The sequence below is a fragment of the Onychomys torridus genome, chromosome 12 (assembly GCF_903995425.1).
Source record: "Onychomys torridus chromosome 12, mOncTor1.1, whole genome shotgun sequence".
NCBI lineage: Eukaryota > Metazoa > Chordata > Mammalia > Rodentia > Cricetidae > Onychomys > Onychomys torridus.
In genome coordinates, this window is record NC_050454.1 from 71,100,397 (window position 1) to 71,122,505 (window position 22,109).

At 44.1% G+C, this 22,109-nt stretch overlaps 1 protein-coding gene across 5 annotated transcripts in view; it reads left to right on the forward strand.

Moving 5' to 3' along the window:
- The window catches only part of Morc3 (MORC family CW-type zinc finger 3), a 44,401-nt gene extending 28,072 nt beyond the window's left edge, over positions 1 to 16,329 (forward strand). For 3 of the 5 annotated variants that reach the window (XM_036203653.1, XM_036203652.1, XM_036203650.1), the window contains 8 exons: positions 828 to 932; positions 3,017 to 3,139; positions 3,246 to 3,320; positions 5,059 to 5,104; positions 7,063 to 7,226; positions 11,042 to 11,924; positions 13,662 to 13,819; positions 15,165 to 16,329. In XM_036203653.1, the coding sequence (XP_036059546.1) occupies positions 828 to 932; positions 3,017 to 3,139; positions 3,246 to 3,320; positions 5,059 to 5,104; positions 7,063 to 7,226; positions 11,042 to 11,924; positions 13,662 to 13,819; positions 15,165 to 15,318 (1,708 nt within the window). In that variant the 3' untranslated portion in view covers positions 15,319 to 16,329. The remainder of the gene's footprint in view (positions 1 to 827; positions 933 to 3,016; positions 3,140 to 3,245; positions 3,321 to 5,058; positions 5,105 to 7,062; positions 7,227 to 11,041; positions 11,925 to 13,661; positions 13,820 to 15,164) is intronic. The other 2 variants (XM_036203649.1, XM_036203651.1) reach the window with 2 other exon arrangements.
- The last annotated feature ends 5,780 nt before the right edge of the window (positions 16,330 to 22,109 follow it).

Here is a 22,109-nt window from a genome sequence, read left to right on the forward strand (position 1 = left end):
AAAAGCTGTGAAGCAGTGGCTTTATTCGTTGGCATTGAAATGCAAGGGGCTTCTGGTTCTCTCAGTATATTGCTTGACAGCTGAACTGGCTAGTTGTGTGTGAATTTGACACAAGCTAGAGTCATCAGAGAGGAAGGAGCCTCAGTTGAGGAAATGCCTCCTTGAGACCCAGCTGTAAGGCATTTTCTCATTTAGTGATCAGTGAGCGAGGGCTCATCCATGGTGGGTAGTACCATCCCTGGGCTGGTGGTCCTGGGTTCTATAAGAAAGCAGGCTGAGCAAGCATGGGAAGCAAGTCAGTAAGCAGCACCCTCCATGGCCTCTGCATCAGCTCCTGCCTCCAGCAATTCCTGAGTTACTGTCCTGACTTCCTCCAATGAAGGACTATGATCTGGAAGTATAAGCCAAATAAACCCTTTCCTCCCCAACTTGCTTTTTGGTCATGTTGTTTTGTCGCAGCAATAGAAACCCCAAATAAGACAATAGCATGCATCTCAGCAGTGGTGGGTCCTAGTATCTACTGCTCTTTCTTCTGGGTGCTTCATACATGTTAGATATGTACACTATTGCTGAGCTGTGCCTCCAGTCCTCCCTGTCCCTTTCCCTCACTTTTTGCATACCCCCCCACCAATAATCTAGGAATTTACAACGATCTTTGCAGAAAGAAAGGTGTCATACTTGAATGTTATTTATTAGTCATACAATTGGAGGTTTTTGTTTCTGCTCACAATATTGTTATAATCGTTAGATTATTTTTACTTTTTAAAATTGATCTTAAATTGATGTTTTATTTTTTCTTGAATTAATGTTATGATTTATTTTTTAAGGCTTACAATACTAGCATTAGGAGAAAAGCTGAATGATTACTGGAATGAAATGAAAGTGAAAAAAAATGCAGAATACCCTCTAAATTTGCCAGTTGAAGACATACAGTAAGTACTGAATGCTAGGCCCTTTGAAAGGTGACGGTGCGTCTGTGGCTTTGCACAAGTGTAGGGCTCACATAAGGAAGTAAATAAACACTCCACACTAGTGAGTAGATATCTATTTATTTATTTTATGTGTATGTATGTTTTGCCTGCATGTATGTTTTTGTGCACCACTTGTATTCCTGGTTGGGGAGGGCGTTGAAGGACCTGGAACTGGAGATTTCTCAGTGTTAAGAGCTGTTTCAGAGGACCCAGCTTTGACTCCCAGCACCACCTACCTGGTGGTTCAGCAACAGTCTAACTCAGTCCCAGGGACTCCTATACCCTCTTGTGGCAACTACTCACCTGGTGCATCGATATACATGCAGGCAAAACTCTCATACACATAAAATGAAACAATAAAGTTTAAAAAAAAAGAAAAAGAATTGTACAGTATAATGCCTGGCGTGTGCTCATTAGGACATGTAGCACATACTAATAATTCTACAAATGAACAGTGAGTAAAATCCCTATGCAGCGATAGGCAACAATAGAAAGGTCCCGGGCCTGGACCTTTGGGAGCATGAAGACCTTGCCAGGATTTGGATCCTAGGAATCTGAGGGAACAAGGGTTAGTTTAATTGCTTAATTTTATAAACATTGAGTTCATTTGATGTTTTACGCTAAGGAGGCCTTGTTTATACAGAGTGCCTGTTCTGCCTCTGAGCCTCACCCTGGGCCCACTGCTAGGCAAGCATGCCAGTGAGCTGTAGTTCAGCTCTGGTGGACTGCAGCAAAGCTTACTTTGGCTTCAAATTTGCCTCCCAAGTGCTGGGATGAAAGGCATGTGCCCCATGCTCTGCTTCTACCCACTATTTAAAACCTGCATTGGAAAGTTATTGGTGAGGGGCTAGAAATAGCTGAGGCAATACAGTGCTTGCTGGCAAGTATGAGGATCTGAGTTTGATTCTAGAACCCAGGTGTGACAGCTGGGCATGGGAACATGCACTTGTAATCCTTGCCTACATGGCCCACGAGAGAACTGCCTCAAAAAATAGGATGGTTGGAGGTTGACCTCTGCCTTCCACGAGCACATGTGCACACACAAGCATACATGCACACAAACGTTCACAGCAAAGAAAATGTTATTGTTGAGTCAGCTGTGTGATCCAGCACTCAGTGATCAGAGACTAGAAGGTGAAGAATTTGAAGCCAACTGGGCATGGTGACGTACACTTTTAATTTCAGTATTTGGAAGGCTGAGGTAGGTGGATCTCTGAGTTGAGGTCACCCTGGTCTACAGAGTTTGAAGTTAGTCTAGAGTTGAAACCCTGTCTCAAACAAAGAGAAAGTCTTGTGTAAAATGAGTCTTCATAATTTTTAAAAAATTTTTTTACCTAAGTATATGGTTGTTTTGTTTGCATGCCTGTGTACCTCATGAGTGTCTGGTGTCCACCTCGCTGTTGGATGCCCTGGAACTGGAGTCACAGATGATTGTGAGTTAAAAGTGTGTGCTGAGACTTGTACTTTGGGTCCCCTAGAAAGAAGCACACATGCTCTTATCCCCTAGAAAGAAGCACGTGCTCTTATCCAATGAGTTCTCTAGCTGGCTGTATATACCTCTTCTTAAGACAACCCCCCTCCCCTTCTCCCTCACTTTCCCCCACGTCTTTCAAGACAGGGTTTCTCTAGGTAGCTCTGGCTGTCCTGGAACTTGGTCTGTAGACCAGGCTGGCCTCAACTCAGATCTGCCTTCCTCTGCTGCCTACCAAGTGCTGGGGTTAAAAGTACGCATTATCAGCACCTCCCCTCTCAGCCCCCAAGCCGGAGCCTCACTATAGCCCTGGGTGGCCTAGAACTTACTGACATTCTTCTGCCTTCCGAGGGCTAGGAGTAAAGAAATATTCGTTCTATTAAAATTGGTGTGTGACCTTAACCTCTTCAAAGTCGCCAACATTTAAAAACTTAATTATACATTAAATACAGTTTGATCACACAGTTTTCAGGATTGGAGACAAGGAAATATTTAGTGTGGAAACAATGTAGAAAATAATGGAATACTTGAGTTTATAATTCCATTTTAATATTTTGTTCTTGTTTTGTTAAAGGAAGCGCCCTGATCAGACATGGGTTCAGTGTGATTCTTGTCTAAAGTGGCGAAAATTACCAGATGGAATAGATCAGCTTCCAGAAAAATGGTACTGCTACAATAACCCTGACCCACAGTTCAGGTACCAAACAGACGGCAATGCCCCTTCTGGAGAGGCAGAAAGCTCTGGTGGAGGGTGTGGGCAGGACTGCTGGTGGGTTACTATCCTGTCATCTTCATCCTTTTAGAAATTGTGAAGTTCCAGAAGAACCTGAAGATGAGGACTTGGTACATCCCACTTACGAGAAAACCTACAAAAAGACGTGAGTGTTGTCGAGTGTGGTGAGCCTTGATCCCTGTGAAGAGCACTGGTGTGTCTGCAGTGTTGTCGAGTGTGGTGAGCCTTGATCCCCGTGAAGGGCACTGGTGTGTCTGCAGTGTTGTAGAGTGTGGTGAGCCTTGATCCCTGTGAAGGGCACTGGTGTGTCTGCAGTGTTGTCGAGTGTGGTGAGCCGTGATCCCCGTGAAGGGCACTGGTGTGTCTGCAGTGTTGTAGAGTGTGGTGAGCCGTGATCCCTGTGAAGAGCACTGGTGTGCCTGCAGTGTCTCTGTCTGAACTGCCCGGGACAGGTGTGATTGAAGGTTGGTGAGTCCAGCAGGCTGCGTGTGTCAGCGGGTGCTCTGAGGACCCGCTTTGCTGGTGGTCTAGCTGCACATCCTCCTCGAAGAAGAATTTGACTTGGGGCTATATTGGATGAGCTGTGCAGAAACACTCCTGTTAGGAGCTACGTCTCGACAGAAAAGGTGACATGTACGTTAACACTGAGAAGTTGAAGAGCCTGGGTCCAGAGAGATGGCTCCCAGGTTAAAAAGCTGTTCTCCCAGAGGACCCAGATTTGACTCCTAGCACCTACGTGGGAGCTCATAGCCACCTGAAACTCCAGTCTTAGAGGACCTAGCATCCTCTTTCTGACCTCCTAGGGCAGTGCACATGTGGTACGCAGGCATACATGCACCAGAACATACATACATTAAAACAAGTGAAGTCTGTCTGTAAAGGGCACAGTCCTGTGTTAGGAGCTCAAAGGGGAGTTCTGGCTTGGCCAGGGACGGCAGGTATGGTGTGGACCAGGAAGTTTCTTGAAGGAGGTCATTTCTATAACCAGTCTGCCGGGTGGTCAGAGTGTAGTATGTGGGTACAGTCATTTGTACGGCTCAAGCAGTGTGACTAGGGGTGAACAGGAAGTGGAGATGAGATATGGAGCAGTTCCATAATGCACTGAACATAGAAGGCTAAGAACCTTTTGTATGTATGTATGGAGACCACATGTCAGTGTCAGCTATCTCCTTCATTTGCTCTCTTTGTTGGTTTGTGTTTTTGTTTTGAGACAGGGTGTTACTATGTAACCCCATCTGGCCTAGAACTTTCTGTGTAGACCAGGCTTTCCTCAAACTCACAGAAATCCTCCTGCCTCTACCACCCAAGTACTGAGATTAAAGGTGTGCACCATTGCACCAGGCTCTCCCATCCTGGTTTTTTTTTTTTTTTAGCTTGACTGGCCTGCCAGTGAATGACAGGGCCCCTCCAGGCCCCACCTCTGCAGCACTGGGGTTAGATGTATGCCATGCCCACCTTGTACTTGGAGTCTAGGGCATTCAGGCTTGGTTTCTCAGGTTTGCTTAGCAGGCGCCTTGCTGAGTCACCACAGCACCACCCTCTGTAGTCTGCTAGTATTTACATAATTTTAGAGTGGTTTTGGAAGTAATGAAACCACTTTAAAGCCTTTAATGTCCTTTTTTATGATCTGTGGCTCAGGCAGACATTAGTTGTTACTAAGTTATTTTTGTTTTTGTTTTGTTTTAATTAAAGGAGAGAATGTGTATGGGGTGGGGAGTACTCCATAGTCTAAATGTTCACCAATGATCATAATGAAATCAAAGCTAAGTTTATTGTAGATATTTTGAGTAACTTGGTAGTGAAATAGATACATCATTTGAAAATAGGATCGTGGAAATATTAATAGGCTAAATATCAAGATGTTCATTTTTCATCTTTTAAAGCAGCAAGGAGAAATATAGGATCAGACACCTGGAAATGATCCCTCAGGTAACGAATCCTTCCATTTTATATCTGTCTTAATTTTTAGAAGTACTTGGTTTAACTGATGCTGAATTCTAAAGTTTTGGACTTTTATACCCACTTGAAAGGAACTGGTTGCACTCACACACTCTCTTTCTGGTGCCCATTCTTGCTCTTCCCCCTAATGTTCCTAGCCAGCAGTGTCTTCAGACTGTCCTGTTAATATCTAGTGGTGTATTACCGAGGTAAGGTAGCCTGTCAGAATCCTGTCAGGCACTCAGAATTGCTGAAATGAAGAGAATAAATGTCTGTGGAGTGCACAACCATAATGGGACATGGATCTCATCCTCATTCCCCCAAGTTCAGGAAACATCAGGGAAGAGGTGGTGGGAAGATGATGAGGACCAGAGGGCCAGGAGGAGAGAGTGATGGAGAGCTTTGTGACTGTCAGCACACGGTCAGACTAGTCAGCTTCCCACTTGAAGGGAGGGGCACTAACAGCCATTGATGGCACTAGGGGAGCCAGTTTTCCTTATGTCTTCCTTTCTTTTTTAAACTCCTTTTAATTTTTATGTGCAGTCCATGTGAGGGTGTCATATCTCCTTGAACTGGAGTTACAGACAGTTGTGAGCTGCCGTGTGGGGGCTGTGAATTGAACCAGGGTCCTCTGTAAGAGCAGCCAGTGCTCTTAACTGCTGAGCTATCTCTCCAGTCCCAGGAGTCAGTTTTTTTAAGGGTGTGGCTCCTGTAGGTTGACTTGGCTCCAGTGGGTGGCTCCACCACTTTGTATAAGGGCAGCAGGGATTGGATTTCAAAGAATCTTGTTATTAGAGAGCTGTATGTGGGGGAGGCTGACAAGGGAGTTGTGAGGTGGAGGCCAGACAGTTTGATAAGCTATGGGTGGGTGGGATATTTTGGATGAATGTAAATATTTCTTGGACAGGAAGTTTTTGTTCTACCTTGTAAAGTAAACATACACCCCCAGGTTTACTTGCATTGCAGTGCTTTCTAGTGTGGTGTGGGGAGTACAGGACTGTGGGAGAAAGAACAGTGGGATGACTTTGGGTTTTGAAAGTACTGTATGATTATTTTCACTTTTATTTCAGTTTTTCAAAAGAATATTTTTGTTCTATTTTTAAGCTGTGTGTATGTTAGGTTCACAGCCTATCAAATCTCTTTTGCCTTTGTGGCCACTTACAGTCTGTCTTGTATGTTTATTTATTTATCTCCTTTAATGTCACACTGGAGTCTGGAGGTGGCTCAGTCTGCCAAGTGCACACTGTGCAAGTGTGAGGAGCTGGGGCTCAGGTGCCTAGCACCCAGGTAGAAACTGCTTGCAGTGAGTGAGTGTAATCCCATGCTTGGAAGGCTGAGACGACAGGTGCCCGGGAAGTTTTTGGCCAGCGATTCCTGCCAAATGGGCAAGCTTTAGGTTCAGTGAGACCCTGTGTCAAAACATGAATTGGAGAGTGAGGAAGACAGCCAGCATTGGCCTCTGCCCTCCACAAGCTTAAGTCCACATGTGCACACATGCACACACAACCATATACGTGCACATATACAAACGATAATAAGATGTGAAACCGTGCTACCCTCATAGCAGGCTGGATTAGTTTACTGGTCTATTTACCCATTTCTAATTAGCAAAAGAAATCCACATGTGGGGCTGGAGAGATGGCTCAACGGTTAAGAGCACTGGCTGTTCTTCCAGAGGTCGCTCTGAGTTCATTTCCAAGCAACCACATGGTGGCTCACAGCCATACTTAGTGAAATCTGGTGCCCTCTTCTGGCTCGAAGACATACATGTAGGCAGAACACTGTATAAATAATAAATAAATCTTTTTTTTAAAAAGAGATCCACACGCTTAGGATGAGTCTCAGTATCTCCCAGGGTAAAAGGAAAATAGATTGTATGTATCTTGTGTTTGGTAACTATTACATTAAAATAGTTCCTTTAAGGTCCTTTTTGTTTTTTCCTCCAACAGATTAATCCTGAGTTATTGTATCCAACAAGTGTTTCAAGTCAGAGCTTTTCTCCTATGAAGGAGAATCTTCCAAGACCACATCTTCCAGAAGTTGGGAGTCCCTTTACAACAAGGCTTATAAGTAACCACCTTGTTTCACCTCAGTCTGAACCTGAGAGCAGCAGGTTAGTGGTGTCTCTTGTACAGCAATAATGCAATTCTAAGAAATTAGAGTTCACATGAATGTGAAAATTCTCAAGGATTTTCCCTATTGTCTTCAACTACATAGTTATGTTAGCTAAAAAACATTAACTGAGAGGTATAATAGCACATACTGGTAATCTCAGCACTCAGGAAGTTCATGTTTGCCTGTGGAGAGTTGAGGCCAGCCTATGTAAGACTGTTGTTTTGGAGGGTGGGGACAGCAAGATTTTACAGGCACATGGTTGTGGATGTGTGATTTGATCTGATCTCTACCTCTTGTTGGGTTGGTGGCAGAGGCCTATAATCCTAGCTCCTTGGGTAACTAAAGTCTACTTGGAGCTACAGAGTAAGAGTTCTAGGTTTTTATACACCCCATCTCAAAGCAAGAAGCACGGGAGACCTAGGGCTACAGTTTAATTGTTTGAGCACCCCCTATTGTGCACAAGCCACAGAAACCACACCCTGGTTGACACACTTGAGTTAGCAAGTTAGTTAGCAAGAAGCAGAACTGCAGAAGCAAAAAAGCAAGGGTAGTGCATATGGGGACTTTCCCTGGACCTGTGGACCTAGTCTGTGGTGGAGTAGATCTTCCCTGGACCTGTGGAGTAGTCTGTGGTGGAGTAGATCTTTCCTGGACCTGTGGACCTAGTCTGTGGTGGAGTAGATCTTTCCTGGACCTGTGGACCTAGTCTGTGGTGGAGTAGATCTTTCCTGGACCTGTGGACCTAGTCTGTGGTGGAGTAGATCTTTCCTGGACCTGTGGACCTAGTCTGTGGTGGTAGATCCTGGACCTGACCTAGTTGGAGTAGATCTTTCCTGGACCTGTGGACCTAGTCTGTGGTGGAGTAGATCTTTCCTGGACCTGTGGACCTAGTCTGTGTGGAGTAGATCTCCTCCTTGACCTTGTGGGACTAGTCTGTTGCGTGGGGAGTAGATCTTTCCTGGACCTGTGGACCTAGTCTGTGGTGAAGTAGATCTTTCCTGGACCTGTGGACCTAGTCTGTGGTGGAGTAGATCTTTTCCTGGACCTGTGTGCGACCTAGTCTGTTGGTTGGAGTAGATCTTTCCTGGACCTGTAACTAGTCTGTGGTGGAAGTAGATCTTTCCCTGGACCTGTTGGACCTAGTCTGTGGTGTGAGGTAGATCTTTCCTGGACCTTGGTGGACCTAGTCTGTGGTGGAGTAGATCTTTCCTGGGACCTGTGGACCTAGTCTGTGGTGGAGTAGATCTTTCCTGGACCTGTGGACCTAGTCTGTGGTGGAGTAGATCTTTCCTGGACCTGTGGACCTAGTCTGTGGTGGAGTAGATCTTTCCTGGACCTGTGGACCTAGTCTGTGGTGGAGTAGATCTTCTGTTCTGTTTTGGCGGGTGTTCAGAATGGCGCCTCTGACGTGGTGTCAGTTGTGTCAGTCTGGGGCCTGTGAACAGTATGTAGTATACAATCACTGCCTTTATAATGGCCAGTGACCATCTTAGTTATTTATTCTGTCCTTGTAATAAAACACCCTGACAAAAGCCACCTAAGGGGCCTAGAGAGATGGTTCAGCGAGTAAGAGCACTAGCCGCCTGTCCGTTAGGATTCCCAGGGGGTCTGACATACAGGTCTAACATTTAGACACACACACACACACACACACACACACACACACACACACACACAATTTTTAAAATTAAAAAGACAACTGGGGAAGGTTCATTGTGGCTCAGCCTGGGGTACAGTCCATCATCAGGGGAGCTGTGGCAGCAGGGACTTGTTGCATGTTGTCACAGGGCATCTGGAGTCGGGACTCAGGTGCAGTGAATGCTAGTGCTCGGCTAGCTTTCTCCTTTCTGTGCAGTCTAATAGCCAAGCCCAGGTACACCCATCGCTGTGAGGCAATCCTTGCCACAGCATTGAACCTAACTCTGGTAATTCCTCATAAGTGCCTGAAGGCTGATTCAGGAGTCTTACAGTATCACTGAGTCCCTAGTCTCTCTGTCTCCACCCTCTAGTGCTCAGTGTTGGGGTTGCAGGACCTGCTCAGCTTCTTCCCTTGGGTGCTGGGGATGTGGACTCAGGTCTTCATTTGTTCTTTCTTTTTTAGTTTTTCAAGACAGGGTTTCTCTGTGTAACAGCTCTGGCTGTCTTGGGACTTGCTTTGTAGCCCAGGCTGCCCTTGAACGCACAGAGATCTGCCTGCCTCTGCCTCCCAAGTGCTGGGATTAAAGGCATGTGCCATCACCATCCAGCATCAGGTCCTCATTCTTAAACAGCAAGTACTCTTACCTCCTAAGCTATCTCCCCAGCCTCAAGACAATTTCCAATTTGGGGGAATCATCTTACATGAAATTGACTTGGGCCAACAGGTCATCCTTCAATGATGGGGTCCTAAGTGGGAGATGGGCAGCAGATGAGAAGGTGAAGAAGATAGGAAAGCTGAGGTCAGGAGGTCTGGCACGGGCTATGTCGTATGCCAACCAGGCACGTAGCTCAGTACAACATCGCATGTACAGGTTTTCCTGCAAGGGAGAGCGGGACAGCAGAAACTGTCATGCGCTGGGGCAGCATCAATAGGAAGCTAGTCCGACAGTATTACACAAGGGAACAGATTGCACCCAGCAGCCTGAGGACTGATGGCCATAGCCCTGTACAGCAGGAAGACTTGGGTTCTCAGCATCCACAGTCCCCTAAGGCCCTGCCTGGCCCCAGGCCATTACTGGCTCTACCAAGCTCATTCCTGATTTTTAGACAAGGAACTACATTCCTTTGCAGTATTTCAGTGAAAACCTTGGACCAGACTAGCTCTCGACACACAATAATAGAGACTCACTCTGTTGGGCTGTGCCCACTGTTTAGGGAAATGGTGGCATTTGAAAACGTTGTTGCCACTCCCTCACAGTGTCAAGAAGGGCTCTGACTTAGGGCTTGTATTTATTGTAGTGATTAGAAACTGCCTGTGAAGAGATGCTTGTCAGCATAGACAGTTGGTACTTGAAACAGATCATTGGTGGGCGGTGGTGGGCACGCCTTTAATCTCAGCACCTGGGAGGAGGGCAGGCCCAAATTCAGGCTAGTCTGGTCTACAGAATGAGTTCCAGGGCTACACAGAGAAACCCTGTCTTAGAAACCCAAAAGAGCTCAGCAGTGGTGGCTCACACCTTTAATGCTAGCACTCAAGAGGCAGAGGCAAGTGGATCTGCCATGAGTTCGAGGCCAGTCTCGTCTACACAGTGAGTTCCAGGACAGCCAGGGCTGATAGACAGAGAAACCCTGCCTTGAAGGGAAAAACACACAAACAAACAAAACAAAAAAACAGAGAGAGAGAGAGAGAGATCTCGACATCTCAATAGTCAATTATTTCCTAATAGTAAAAGAGAAAGTAATTTGTATCATTAATTCAACATTAGGACTGAATAGTATGATAATTGAAAAAAGAACCTGGGCATTTCTTAAATTTCACAATAATGAGAGAGTTGTTACAGTGCCTTGTTGGGATGATCACTCAAGGCCTTTGAGCACGGAGTCCTTAGTGGAGCTGGTTTAGAAGATTGAAACTGAAAAATCGTACCTCACTGGGGATAGATGTGAGGGTGTATGCTGGCCCTATGTTCTGCCTGTTGTTTCCATCCCCATTGAACCTCCTGCTGCCATGGTTCCCTTCCCGAGGTGACTGTGTGTCCTCACACTGTGAGCCAGATGAGCCCTTCCCATGTTAAATTGCTTTTGTCATATATTTTGATACAGAAACAGGGAAAGTTATATCCTGTCATGCCCATGTTTTACAAACTTACATTTTATGTCTATAATTTCTTCCAGCTTGAAACGGAGACTTAGTACTCGTTCATCAATTCTGAATGCAAAGACTCGGAGATTAAGTAATCCTCCATTTGAAAATTCAAAATCTTACAAAGATGATGATGATGAAGATGTCATCATCTTAGAAGAAAATAGTACTCCCAAACCTGCAGTAGATCACGACATTGAAGTGAAGCCGGAGCAGAGCCACGCTGAACAAAGTGCTATGCAGGTTGAACTTGTAGGCAGTCCTGAACCTTGTGCCCAGGCCAGTGCAACAAGCACCTCCACCTCCAGGGGTGACCAGGGCACTGCTGTCTCCACGCAGACTGACGCGCCAGGTTTAATTGTTAAAAAGGAGGAAAGTGTGGAAGACCAGATGGGTGTGCCGAGTGATCCAGTGACACTGTCCTCCTGTGTAAATGCTGAAGCCAAGGTGCAGGAGACCTTGGATAGGTCAGTGGATGATGCTGGCCGTCAGTTACAGGAACTGAGGAGTGAGCTGCTTTCAGTCACACAAGAAAGAGATAATTACAAGAGACAGTGTGACATGTACACTGATGAAATAAAAGTGTTACAGCAGAGGATACTGGAGATGAATGACAAGTGTGTGAAGAAGGAGACTTGCCACCAGTCCACTGAAACCGACGCTGTGTTTGTACTTGAGAGTGTCAATGGGAAATCGGAAAGCCCAGACCATGTAGGGTCCCAGTATCAGCAAGCTTTGGAAGAGATTGAAAGGCTGAAGAAACAGTGCAGCACTCTGCAGCATGTGAAGACTGAGTGCAGCCAGTGCTCCGGTGGTGAGAGCAAGAGCGAGATGGATGAGATGGCTGTGCAGCTGGATGACGTGTTCAGACAGCTGGACAAGTGCATTGTCGAGAGGGACCAGTACAAAAGTGAGGTGAGTGCCAGCTAGTCACCAGCCATCACGGGCTCTTTAACTGGGGAGAGGCCGGCCTCCTCATGGCCACAGGGATACGGAGACGCATTTTTGATTCTTAGAGATGTCTAAAATAGGGACTGACAAGATGGTTCAGTGAATAAAGCCCTTGCCTTATAAGCATGGGAACTGAAGTTCGGATCCCACCACCTCCATATAAGCCCAGTGGGTGTGGCTGTTTATCTAGGGTCGGCAAGCTCTAGGGTCAAGAGATGCTGCCTCAGTAAATAAGAGTCGAGAGTAATGTCTGCCTCAGGCTTCCACACACATGCCAGTAACAAGTAAGTAAAATACATTAATGCTGTGTGTTAAACCAGCTGTGATAAAGACCTGTAGTCCCAGCACTTGGGATATGGAGTCAGAGATCAGGAGTTCGAGGTCATCCTCACTACCTGGTAAGTTTGAGGCTAGCCTGGGCTACATAAGACCGTGTCCCCCTCCTTGGCCATCCATCCCTCCTCCCTGCAAAGAAAGAGGTTTGAGAGGACCAGAAAACGGGGCCAATGGTTAGTGATGGTGGTGAGTGACAAGTCCAAACAAAATGGTAACTCTACAGTCCAGACACAGGCTCCTTGTACGGTGCTGGTTCACTCCTTAGTGTGCGGTGTGATCCAGACGGCTCCTCGGGTCCAGCCATCGCAGGAAAGCAGTGTCTATATTCTGCCGGGCTAATTGGTGCCTGGAAAATGCAGTTACTGAAGGTGTTGTCTTCGGAGGAAAAAGAAAAGCACTAGCTATCAGGATATGAATGATAACCTGTGCATATGTCCTACTTCAGATTTGCAGAGTATTTTATCTTAAGATAGGGTCTTACTGTGTAGCCCTGGCAGTCCTGGAAATTGATGAGTAGACCAGACTGGCCTCAAACTCAGAGATTCACCTGTCTCTCCCTTCTAAATGCTACCACATCCAATGTAGCGTTAACTTTTTAAGTTTTACTTTATTATTTTATGTGTGTAGGAGTTTTCTTCTCTATGTATATGTTGTACCTTGTGGGTGCCTGGTGCATGGAGGGTGTGGGGTCCCCCCCCCCCAAGGAACTGCCAGTAGTTGTGGGATTCTCTGGAAGAGCAGCCAGTGCTCTTTACCAGTGAGCCATCTCTCCAGCCTGTGTGCACTCTGAATGATAGGTTATTATTGTGTTAAATGATAAAACTAGTAAGTTAATACGCTCTTATTGTAGTTAATAATATCACGTGGGTGAAATGAGAGCCTTTTCAAACAACAGCATTAACATTTTGTGTTTCACTCTTCTAGGGTCCACTTACAGTGTGTCAAATGGTAATAACACTTTAAGCAAACGAAACTTGTTTAATGAAAAGTTACTGAGCACTAGAATGTAGCTCAGTGATAGGTTTCCTATCAGGGCAAGACCCTGTATCCCCAGCCCCAGAGACTACAGATAGCCGCCACCAGTGGGTCACACACCTTTAATCCCAGCACTCAGAGGCAGAGCCACAAGTTCGAGGCCAGCCTGGGCTACAGAGTGAGATCCTGGACAGGCACCAAAATACACAGAGAAACCCTGTCTCGAAAAATAAAATAAATAAATAAGAAAGAAAGAAAGAAAGAAAGAAAAGAACAAAGAAAAGAACATTGCTGGAATGTTCAGCAGCTGGTAATTTTATCAGGATGATTAGACTTGCACTTGGTCTGTATTTTTAAAATTTTATGCTTATAAAATGTATTTCTTGTCAGGTTCAGTTATTGGAAATAGAGAAATCACATGTTCATTCTCAGTGTGAAGAACTCAAAACTGAAATTGAACAGTTGAAGTCCACAAGTCAGCCGGCAGGAGCAGATGTTTCAACTTCAAGCAATGCTGAGGAATCCGTCAGTTGTGTGGATGGGGAAAGGTATTGGAGCTTGTTTGCAGAGTGGGGGCTGTCCGCTCACTAGTTACCTCTGCTCACACACGCTCTGTAGGCACTCTTCTCTATAGTCACTGACACACATTGTGGTCCTGGCAGAACTTCTGATACGGAAGGTTAAGAGAGGGGCCACTGCTTCAAGTTGCTAAATTAAGGGATAGGAAATGGTTTGGGTTATTTGGTTAAAAAAAAAAAAAGTGAACACTGGGCTGAATTTCACCATGATCATGACATAGGACTCTATTAGAAGCTGGGTATTCAGGTTTGGGCTTTTGTTTAGCTTTAGGTGGTGGTGGTGAGTTTTGTTCTTTTTGATACAGGATCTCAGCTATTTACTATGTGGGTTCAGGGTTCTGTGTATGAGCTACAAGTCTAAACAATAAATGAATTATCCCCCGATCTCAGTTGGCTTCTTCTATGACCAAAAGCAGCTTGGGGAGTAAAGAGTGTTTTGCTTCAGCTTCCAGGTTGCAGTCCCTCCACGAGGGGATCAGAGCAGGGGCTTGAGGCAGAAGGCTGCTGCTGGCTTGCATCCTGTCTCTTGTCCTTAGACACTCGTGCAGACCAGCCCGACTGTTGAAGCTGCTCAGATGACCTAGGCTATACCAGCTTGACAGTTAACCTGCTGGGACACACGTTAGAGAAATCTCACAGATGAACAAAGCCCGCTTAATGGTATTCAAAACACGGTTTTGGATACTTATTTGACCACAAAGTTTTTTCCTAACATGATTAAAGTATAATTCAGGTTATTTTCCTACAAGGGGAAGGTGAAATTCAAAGCTCAGTGTTTTAGTTCTTAGTGTTCTCACATATTGCTGCTGTCTTCTTAGGTGACAGCAAATTGGAAATAACATCTGATTTGTGTGTTTCCTAGTCCAGGCTATCTCACGGGCCTCTAGTTTAATGGAACACTTCTACTTGGAGTTAGCCTAGCATCTGATGAATCAATTGGTTATTGAATTAAATCCAGTTTTGTTTTGTTTTTAAATTATTTTTTTAAAGGTATTTTTATTTATTTATGTATATGAGTGCTTTATCTGCATGTACAACTTTATGCCAGAAGAGGGCATCAGATCCCACTAGAGATGGTTGTGAGCCACCATGTGGTTGCTGGGAGTTGAACTCGGGACCTCTGGAAGAACAGGCAAGTGCTCTTAAGCACTGAGCCATCTCTCCAGCCCCTAAATCCAGTTTTTGAGGGAGTTTCTACTGTTCTTTTTATTCTGTATCATTCCACAGAGGATTTTGTATTTTCACTTTTAAGTCCTATAAGAGAAGTCATTTATATTGCAGTGTTCATCTAATCAGTTAACGCTTGTGTTTGCAGCCTCAAACTTCGTTCTCTTCGAGTCAATGTAGGACAGCTGCTAGCCATGATTGTGCCTGATCTGGATCTTCAGCAGGTCAACTATGACGTTGATGTAGTGGATGAGATTCTAGGACAAGTGGTGGAGCAGATGAGCGAGATCAGCAGTACTTAAGGTGCAGACACGTGGTTACAGCTTTCACGATGAAGTTGAGTTGGACAGGCAGCAGACTGGAGGACCGCATCTCCACGGTATTCTATGCATATTCTAGAGTCACAGCTCCTGTGGACACTCTTGAAATAACCTGTGACTGGCTGGTATCGAGCAACTTAGTAGCTACCCTAGCTTCTGTTCTGAATGTAAATATTTGTATTGAGCCCACATGTATTTTTTTATTGCCTAGAGACTGGTGTTTTTCACCAGGAGGTTTTCAGGTTGTTCCTACGGTTTGTGCAATTTTTCTGGCTCCCTAAAATGTATTTTTCTCAAAGTTGAGGGCTGTGCCATAATGTAAATGGATATGTTGCTACTGTTGTTTCTTTTAAATGAGCATAAGTAATATTCTCAATAATGTAGTGACCCTCCTGATGAGGACTGCTTGCAAGGGAGCTGAGGCTAGTGCTTTTCTCTGCAAACTCCTGTTGGAGATCATTCTGCATAGAGAAGAAAGGAAAGCCAAAGCTAGCTTCATTTCGCCTGGCTTTTTCTTGTGCTGAGATTGCTAGTCTTCAAGTCAAATGTTTTCCAGGACAACGAAAGATCTTTAAAGTGTTAAAAATATCCAGTGACAACCATGTTTACTTAGAAGCCCATTTTTGGCTGTTGATTCAGCATGAAGTGGGCACAATAATTATTTGAGATTTCTTTTTGTGAAATTTCCTGTATGGCCTCTGTAGGGTTACTGCAGGTCAACGTGAGCTGAGAAGGCTGTCTTTCTCAAACAGTACTGCATATCTTCTACTATATTATGAATGTACATGTTTTTATCCTGGAGTTAATCACAAACGGGCCTGCAATTACAGTGTCACATGCCATAAAACATGCTATTACTGGTCCCAAGTTTTGTGCAATCTGAAAAGAGGAGATGGCCTTTTATTACATATGAACTGTATATAATTAAGAATCATATTTTCCACAACTGAAATGTGTTATTTTTTCCAAAGTTTTATTGTTGCTATTTATTTTAACTTTTGTTTCTGAAAATTCAGTACATATTCATTTTGTGTGTGTGGTTAGTTACACATCTGTTGTATACAACATTGAGTCTTTATGTATATTACCTTCTGGATATTGCAAATAAATGAAGTTTTTGTTTTTATTTACTTGATAAAGGTGATAGTTATTTTTGGTGTCAAGCTGATTTTCTCTTGTGCTAAGTGTATGTAATGACAGATCCTCACATGCTTTTGAAGAATCAGTGTTAATTCAGATATTTAAGCACATACCCACTGGGCCCTCAGTTGACTTGGTTTACTGTATTAATTATGAGCTATGCTCTTATGAGACTTTCCCTTCTGTAATGCCAGGCTCACTGCTTTTGGAGGGTGAGAGTTGTGTGCTCAGGAAGACTGTCACAGTCCTAGGGATGAATCTGGAGCTCTGTACTCCTATCACTGAGCCACATTCCCAGCCCAAAATGGGAGTTTTTGTGTAATCCATTCATCTTGCCTGAGTGACAGTACCTATGTAGGTCATAGAAGCTTTGTGAATGCTTGAGGTGTGTACAGGGTTCTTGGAAGATGCCATCTTTCTTTTGGTTGGCTGTACCCCTGAATATGTATTTTATATGGCTATGATGTGACTTCATGAGAAATCAATCATAGGCTTCCTAAAATAATTTGCTTATAAAACTTGTTCTTTGTAGTGTTTTCATATATTTCACCCTTTAGCAAAAGAGGCTGAAAGATGGAGATAAAGAGAAATACTGGGCTTCACTGGTGCACAGGATTAGATGAACAATCTTTCTGTTCTGACGCGCAATCCAAAACAGAAACTGTAGCTAGAGTTTTTCTCTCCAGTCCAGCCAAGCCCCAGCCAGTCCCATAGCCCACCTATAAAATAAACATACAGACACTTACATTATTTAAACTGTTTGGCCGAATGGCTCAGGATTCTAGCTATCTAGTTCTTACATCTTGAATTAGCCCATTTCTGTAAATCTATACCTTGCCACATGGCTTGTGGCTTACCAGTATCTTACATGTTGGTACTCATGGTGGCACCTGGTAGCATCTCCTGACTCAGGCTTCCTGTTCCCAGAATTCTCTTCCCTGCTTGTCCCGCCTATACTTCCTGCCTGGCTACTGGCCAGTCAGCACTTTATTTATACAGAGCAATATACACAGCTGTAAGCAAGATAGCCAGAGTAATATAGAGTCTCTCACAAACAGAACCCGCTTTAGTCAGCTAAGGCTGCAGACTGAGTAAAAGTTGAGACCACGCAGAATAGGAGTGGTGTGCATATATCCCTGTGTCCTTGGGTTGGACTCCAGATTCCTTCTGTGCCTGCTTCCTCTGTGACACCACCCATCATCTCAGATGTTTTGATTTTCACACTTCTGTCCGTGAATGTTCCAGGCCTGTTCCTCCTGACACTGACACAAGGTCGTCATCCGTGAAGTCACAGGAAGCATACAGTTGAGTAGCAGAAGGAGCAGTGTTGCAGCAACAGTCTTGTGCTGCCCATGTGTATAGCTGTTACGGCTTTGTCGGACACACCTAAAAGTGATCTGCACTGGGCCACCTCAGGGAGGTCATATGGCGAGTTTTTAGAGCTCCCAAAGTTGTTTGCACCCCATTATTAAACAGTCTTTGGGGGCTAGGCCCAATAACAATTTTTTTTGTTTTTGTTGTATGTCCCTGATTGACCTAGAACTCATTCCGTAAAACAGTCTGGTTTAGAACCCGTGGTAGGCAGCCTACGTGCCTCTGCCTCCCGAGTCCTGGGATTATAGGTGTGTGCTACTAGGCCAGCAATAAAAGCATTTAAAAAAAAAAAATACTTGCCCAATTAATTTCAGCTGCCACTGGTGATGAGCCTGTATTCTGTAGCTCATGGATGTGTACCCATAAGCACTGTACTCAAGGGGGTTGTGAATTGAACAATCAAGCAAGAAAAGAGAGTGAGTCATACTCCAGTGGGAAGTGTGATGGAATGATGATATCGTGAAGACTGCCTCCTCATCGTCTGAAGCCATACTCCATTGAGGATGGCCTTCCAGAAATAGCTGCATACATAGAAACATTCATATACTTACTGAATTTATGTCTCAACTTACACAGTGGTACTTAGCAAGATGCTGGTAACATTTCAGCACCACTTCTTGAGAAGGGTTCAAGGCAGGCTGCATTGCACTGCTGACAGCTAGGGGGCTTAGCTGCATTCTCTGAGAGGAATGTGCTCCAAGTCTTCATTTGTGGTTTCCTTTTGCTGTGTAGGGATTGGAAACAGGGCCATGCATATGTTATTTGTCTTTTAATGTGTCAAAAATACCATGCAAGTGAATAAATACCAAATTACCTTTTCAAGTATATCTGGAGTGTAAGTTCTTCGCAGGAAATATTGATAGGGTTGGAGAATGTACATTTTACTGTTTTTCAAAGAACTGTTGCAGGGATTTATATTCCTTTGTGCAGTAAGTGTATGAGTTGTTCCTCTTCTGCCCCCCAAGATTTGTACATACTACTGATTTTTAGTAATGGACGTGTATAAAAAAGGACAGTTGCACTTTGCCTTAGGTTGGGAGTGTTGACCTTTTTCTCTGCCTGCCCTTTGACGTTGGGTTATTTTGCTGCTGTAACGAATCTGAAAGCTTGTACTGATGTGTCCATAAACACTCCGATAAAATCCAGGTGGCTTTATCAGAAAGTACTAGTTACTTTATTTCATGCATGAATTCTTTTAAGAGAGTCTCAGTGCATTCCTAGATCCTGAAATTGTCTTTTGGGCACTGAACCACAGTTCCCCAAAACCATGAATGTCAGCTTAGTGGAAAAGAAAGTGTAACCATATCCATTGCTTCTCGGAATTAAGGTTCTCGGTTACAATGTTAATTTTAGGGCTCTTGAAAGGAACTATTGCACAGTCAAGTTGACTGCCAGTGCAACCCCACTAAACAGTAAACCAAGATCTTTTGTAACATGTTGATAATTAAGACTATAAAATGGGAAAATTGTAGGTGATACTAGGGGGTTGTCAGTTACGGTTTCTAGTGCTGTGAAGAGACACCATAACCACAGCAACTCTTATAAAGGAAAGCATTTAATTGGGACTAGTTTACAGTTCAGAGGTTTAGTCGATCATCATGGCAGGAAACATGGCATCATGCTGGCAGACACGGTGCTGGAGAGACAGCTGAGAGTTCTACATCCTGATCCGCAGGCAGCAGCAGGAGAGTGTGCCACCCTGCCACCCTGCCACCCTGCCACCCTGGGTGGAGCTTGAGCATCTGAGACCTCACAGCCCTCCTCCACAGTGACATACTTCCTCCAACAAGGCCACACGTACGCATAGTGCACTCCCTGTGGGCCAAGTGTTCAAACACATGAGTCTATGGGGGCCATTCCTAGTCAAACCAGCACAGGGGTTGTATGTAAGAGGGGTAGACACAAAGCCTGGGCAAAGTGGCCATGAAAACCAAAGATAGCTATTACTGAAACTCTGGAATTTGTCTACTGGAAAAACACCGAATAAAGTCTACATTCAGGATGTGCTTACATGCCAGGTGGTGGTAGTGCACGCCTTTAATCCCAGCACTTGGGAGGCAGAAGTAGGTGGATCTCTGAGTTTGAGGCCAACCTGGTCTACAGAGCAAGTTCCAGGACAGCCAGGATTACACAGAGAAACTGTCTCAAAAAAACAGGAAAAAAAAAAAAGTACATACTTAACATACCAGCAGGTTGTGTCTACTGCTGTAGTGGGTAGCTATTCTAGCTAATGACCTTGAAGAACTGCCCCAGTGAGGCAGCAGGTAACAGCTACATCATCTGCCTGTGTCCTTCATGTACATGTCCTCTTCCCAGGGCATAACACTTCCGGACTCTTAAGACCTGGGATGCACATATGTGGTGCTCTCTTAGCTTGCTTGTAGTTTGGATGTTGGGACTGACTAGGCAGATCTTGGAAGATCAGTGTGAGACATAGCTTGACTTTCTCAGACTCTGATAAATACCTGTGCTGTAGTGAGTTACCCCCTAATAAATTCCCTCGCTCATTAAATAGACTCAGCCTGGTAATAATGACTTAAATAGATTCTTTCTATGGAACTTGCTAATCTACCACAAGAACTTAAAAGGCTTTACAGAATACTAATGAGGATTTAAGAAAGTGGATTCTTTCTGTGTAATCTGCTAACTTACTATAAGAACTTCAGTAGATTAATAATAACTGGACAACCAGATTTAATTCTTTTGATGATAAATATGAATACTTAATGGATAAAACGATAACTTTTCAGAGCAATCTTAATGCCATTCAGATAATTTATAAGGAGGAAAGATCATCGCTAGCTGATAGAATAAAGTCTGGAATCGTATGTTTCTGATGGACATATAAAATTGCATGATTCCATGAAATCTCTAGAATCCTTTACAACAGGAGAATCAAACACTGCAACAGGTGGTAGTGAATCGATTTCAAGGTTTGGAAGGGTCCCTCAGTAAAGATTACAAAGAAACTAACAAGCAGAAGGGAAAAGCCATACAAGTAATAACATTGCCAGGTGGCCCTTATAAAATGGCTTATCCAGTCACCATATGTGAGAAGCCAGGAGATGATAAATAAACATCCTGAGGCATTGAAGAATATATCTGGCAATCTATTCATATAAGGGATTTAAAAACATTAAGAAAATGGTGGTCACCTATGGCATACATTCAACATATTTAAAACATGTTAAACACATGGTCTTCTACAAATAGAATCATACCAGATGATTGGAATAAGTTAATCTCAGCTGTTTTAGAATACAGCCAGCAATTACAATGGAAAAGCTGGTCGAGAGAAGAGGCTAAAGTCTTTGAATAACAAGGTAAGATCTGAGGCTTTGAGATCTCCCAAGTTCAAATTCTTGGTGAGGGCTATTTCACTGATATAAATGTGTAGCACAAATCTTAAAAGGTCATGTTAATAAAAGCAAACCCAGTGCCAGTTATTGGCGTGAATGCTGGAAGATCAGAGAAGCAGAACAAGCCACAGCCACCTCCCCTTGCCAATTCCTCAGACTGGAAGCCTCTTTCCTCATCTGAATGGATCTCAGCTGAACTGCTACTCAAAAGCCTAAAAGCTTAACCAGCTCTAGTTGCTGGTTTTCACACCTTATATACCTTTCTGCTTTCTGCCATCACTTCATGGGATTAAAGGCATGAGTCATCATGCCTGGGTGTTTCCAGTGTGGCTTTGAACTCACAGAGATCCAGATGGATCTCTGCCTCCCAAGTGATAGGATTAAAGGTGTGTGTGCCACCATTTTCTGGCCTCTATGTCTGTCTAGTGGGTGTTCTGTTCTCTGACCCCAGATAAATTTATTAGGGTGCACAATATATTGGGGAACACAATATCACCACATAAATGTACAAGCTACCTTTGATGAGCATACAGTATCTTTATATGCTGTACAGCAGCTTTAAATGCTTGGGAAAAAATTCCAGAACCAGGGAAACCAACTGAGCTACATACGAAGGTTTTCCAAGGGCCAAAAGGACCATTTACTGATTTTTTTTTACAAAGTCTGACCATGGCTGTAAACAAGGTGATATCAGACCAAGGATTAAGACAAGTATTAATCCTTGGCTTTTGATAATGCTAATACAGAATGCAAATGAATACTTACACCTTTAAAAGTCAGGTCAGCACCTTTGGAGGAATGGATTCAATATATAAACAGTGTTAAGTCTCAACTATAATAATGAGGCTTGGATAGGAGAGATGATGTCCAGAGGTAGTAGGAGGCTTCACGGTACTAAAT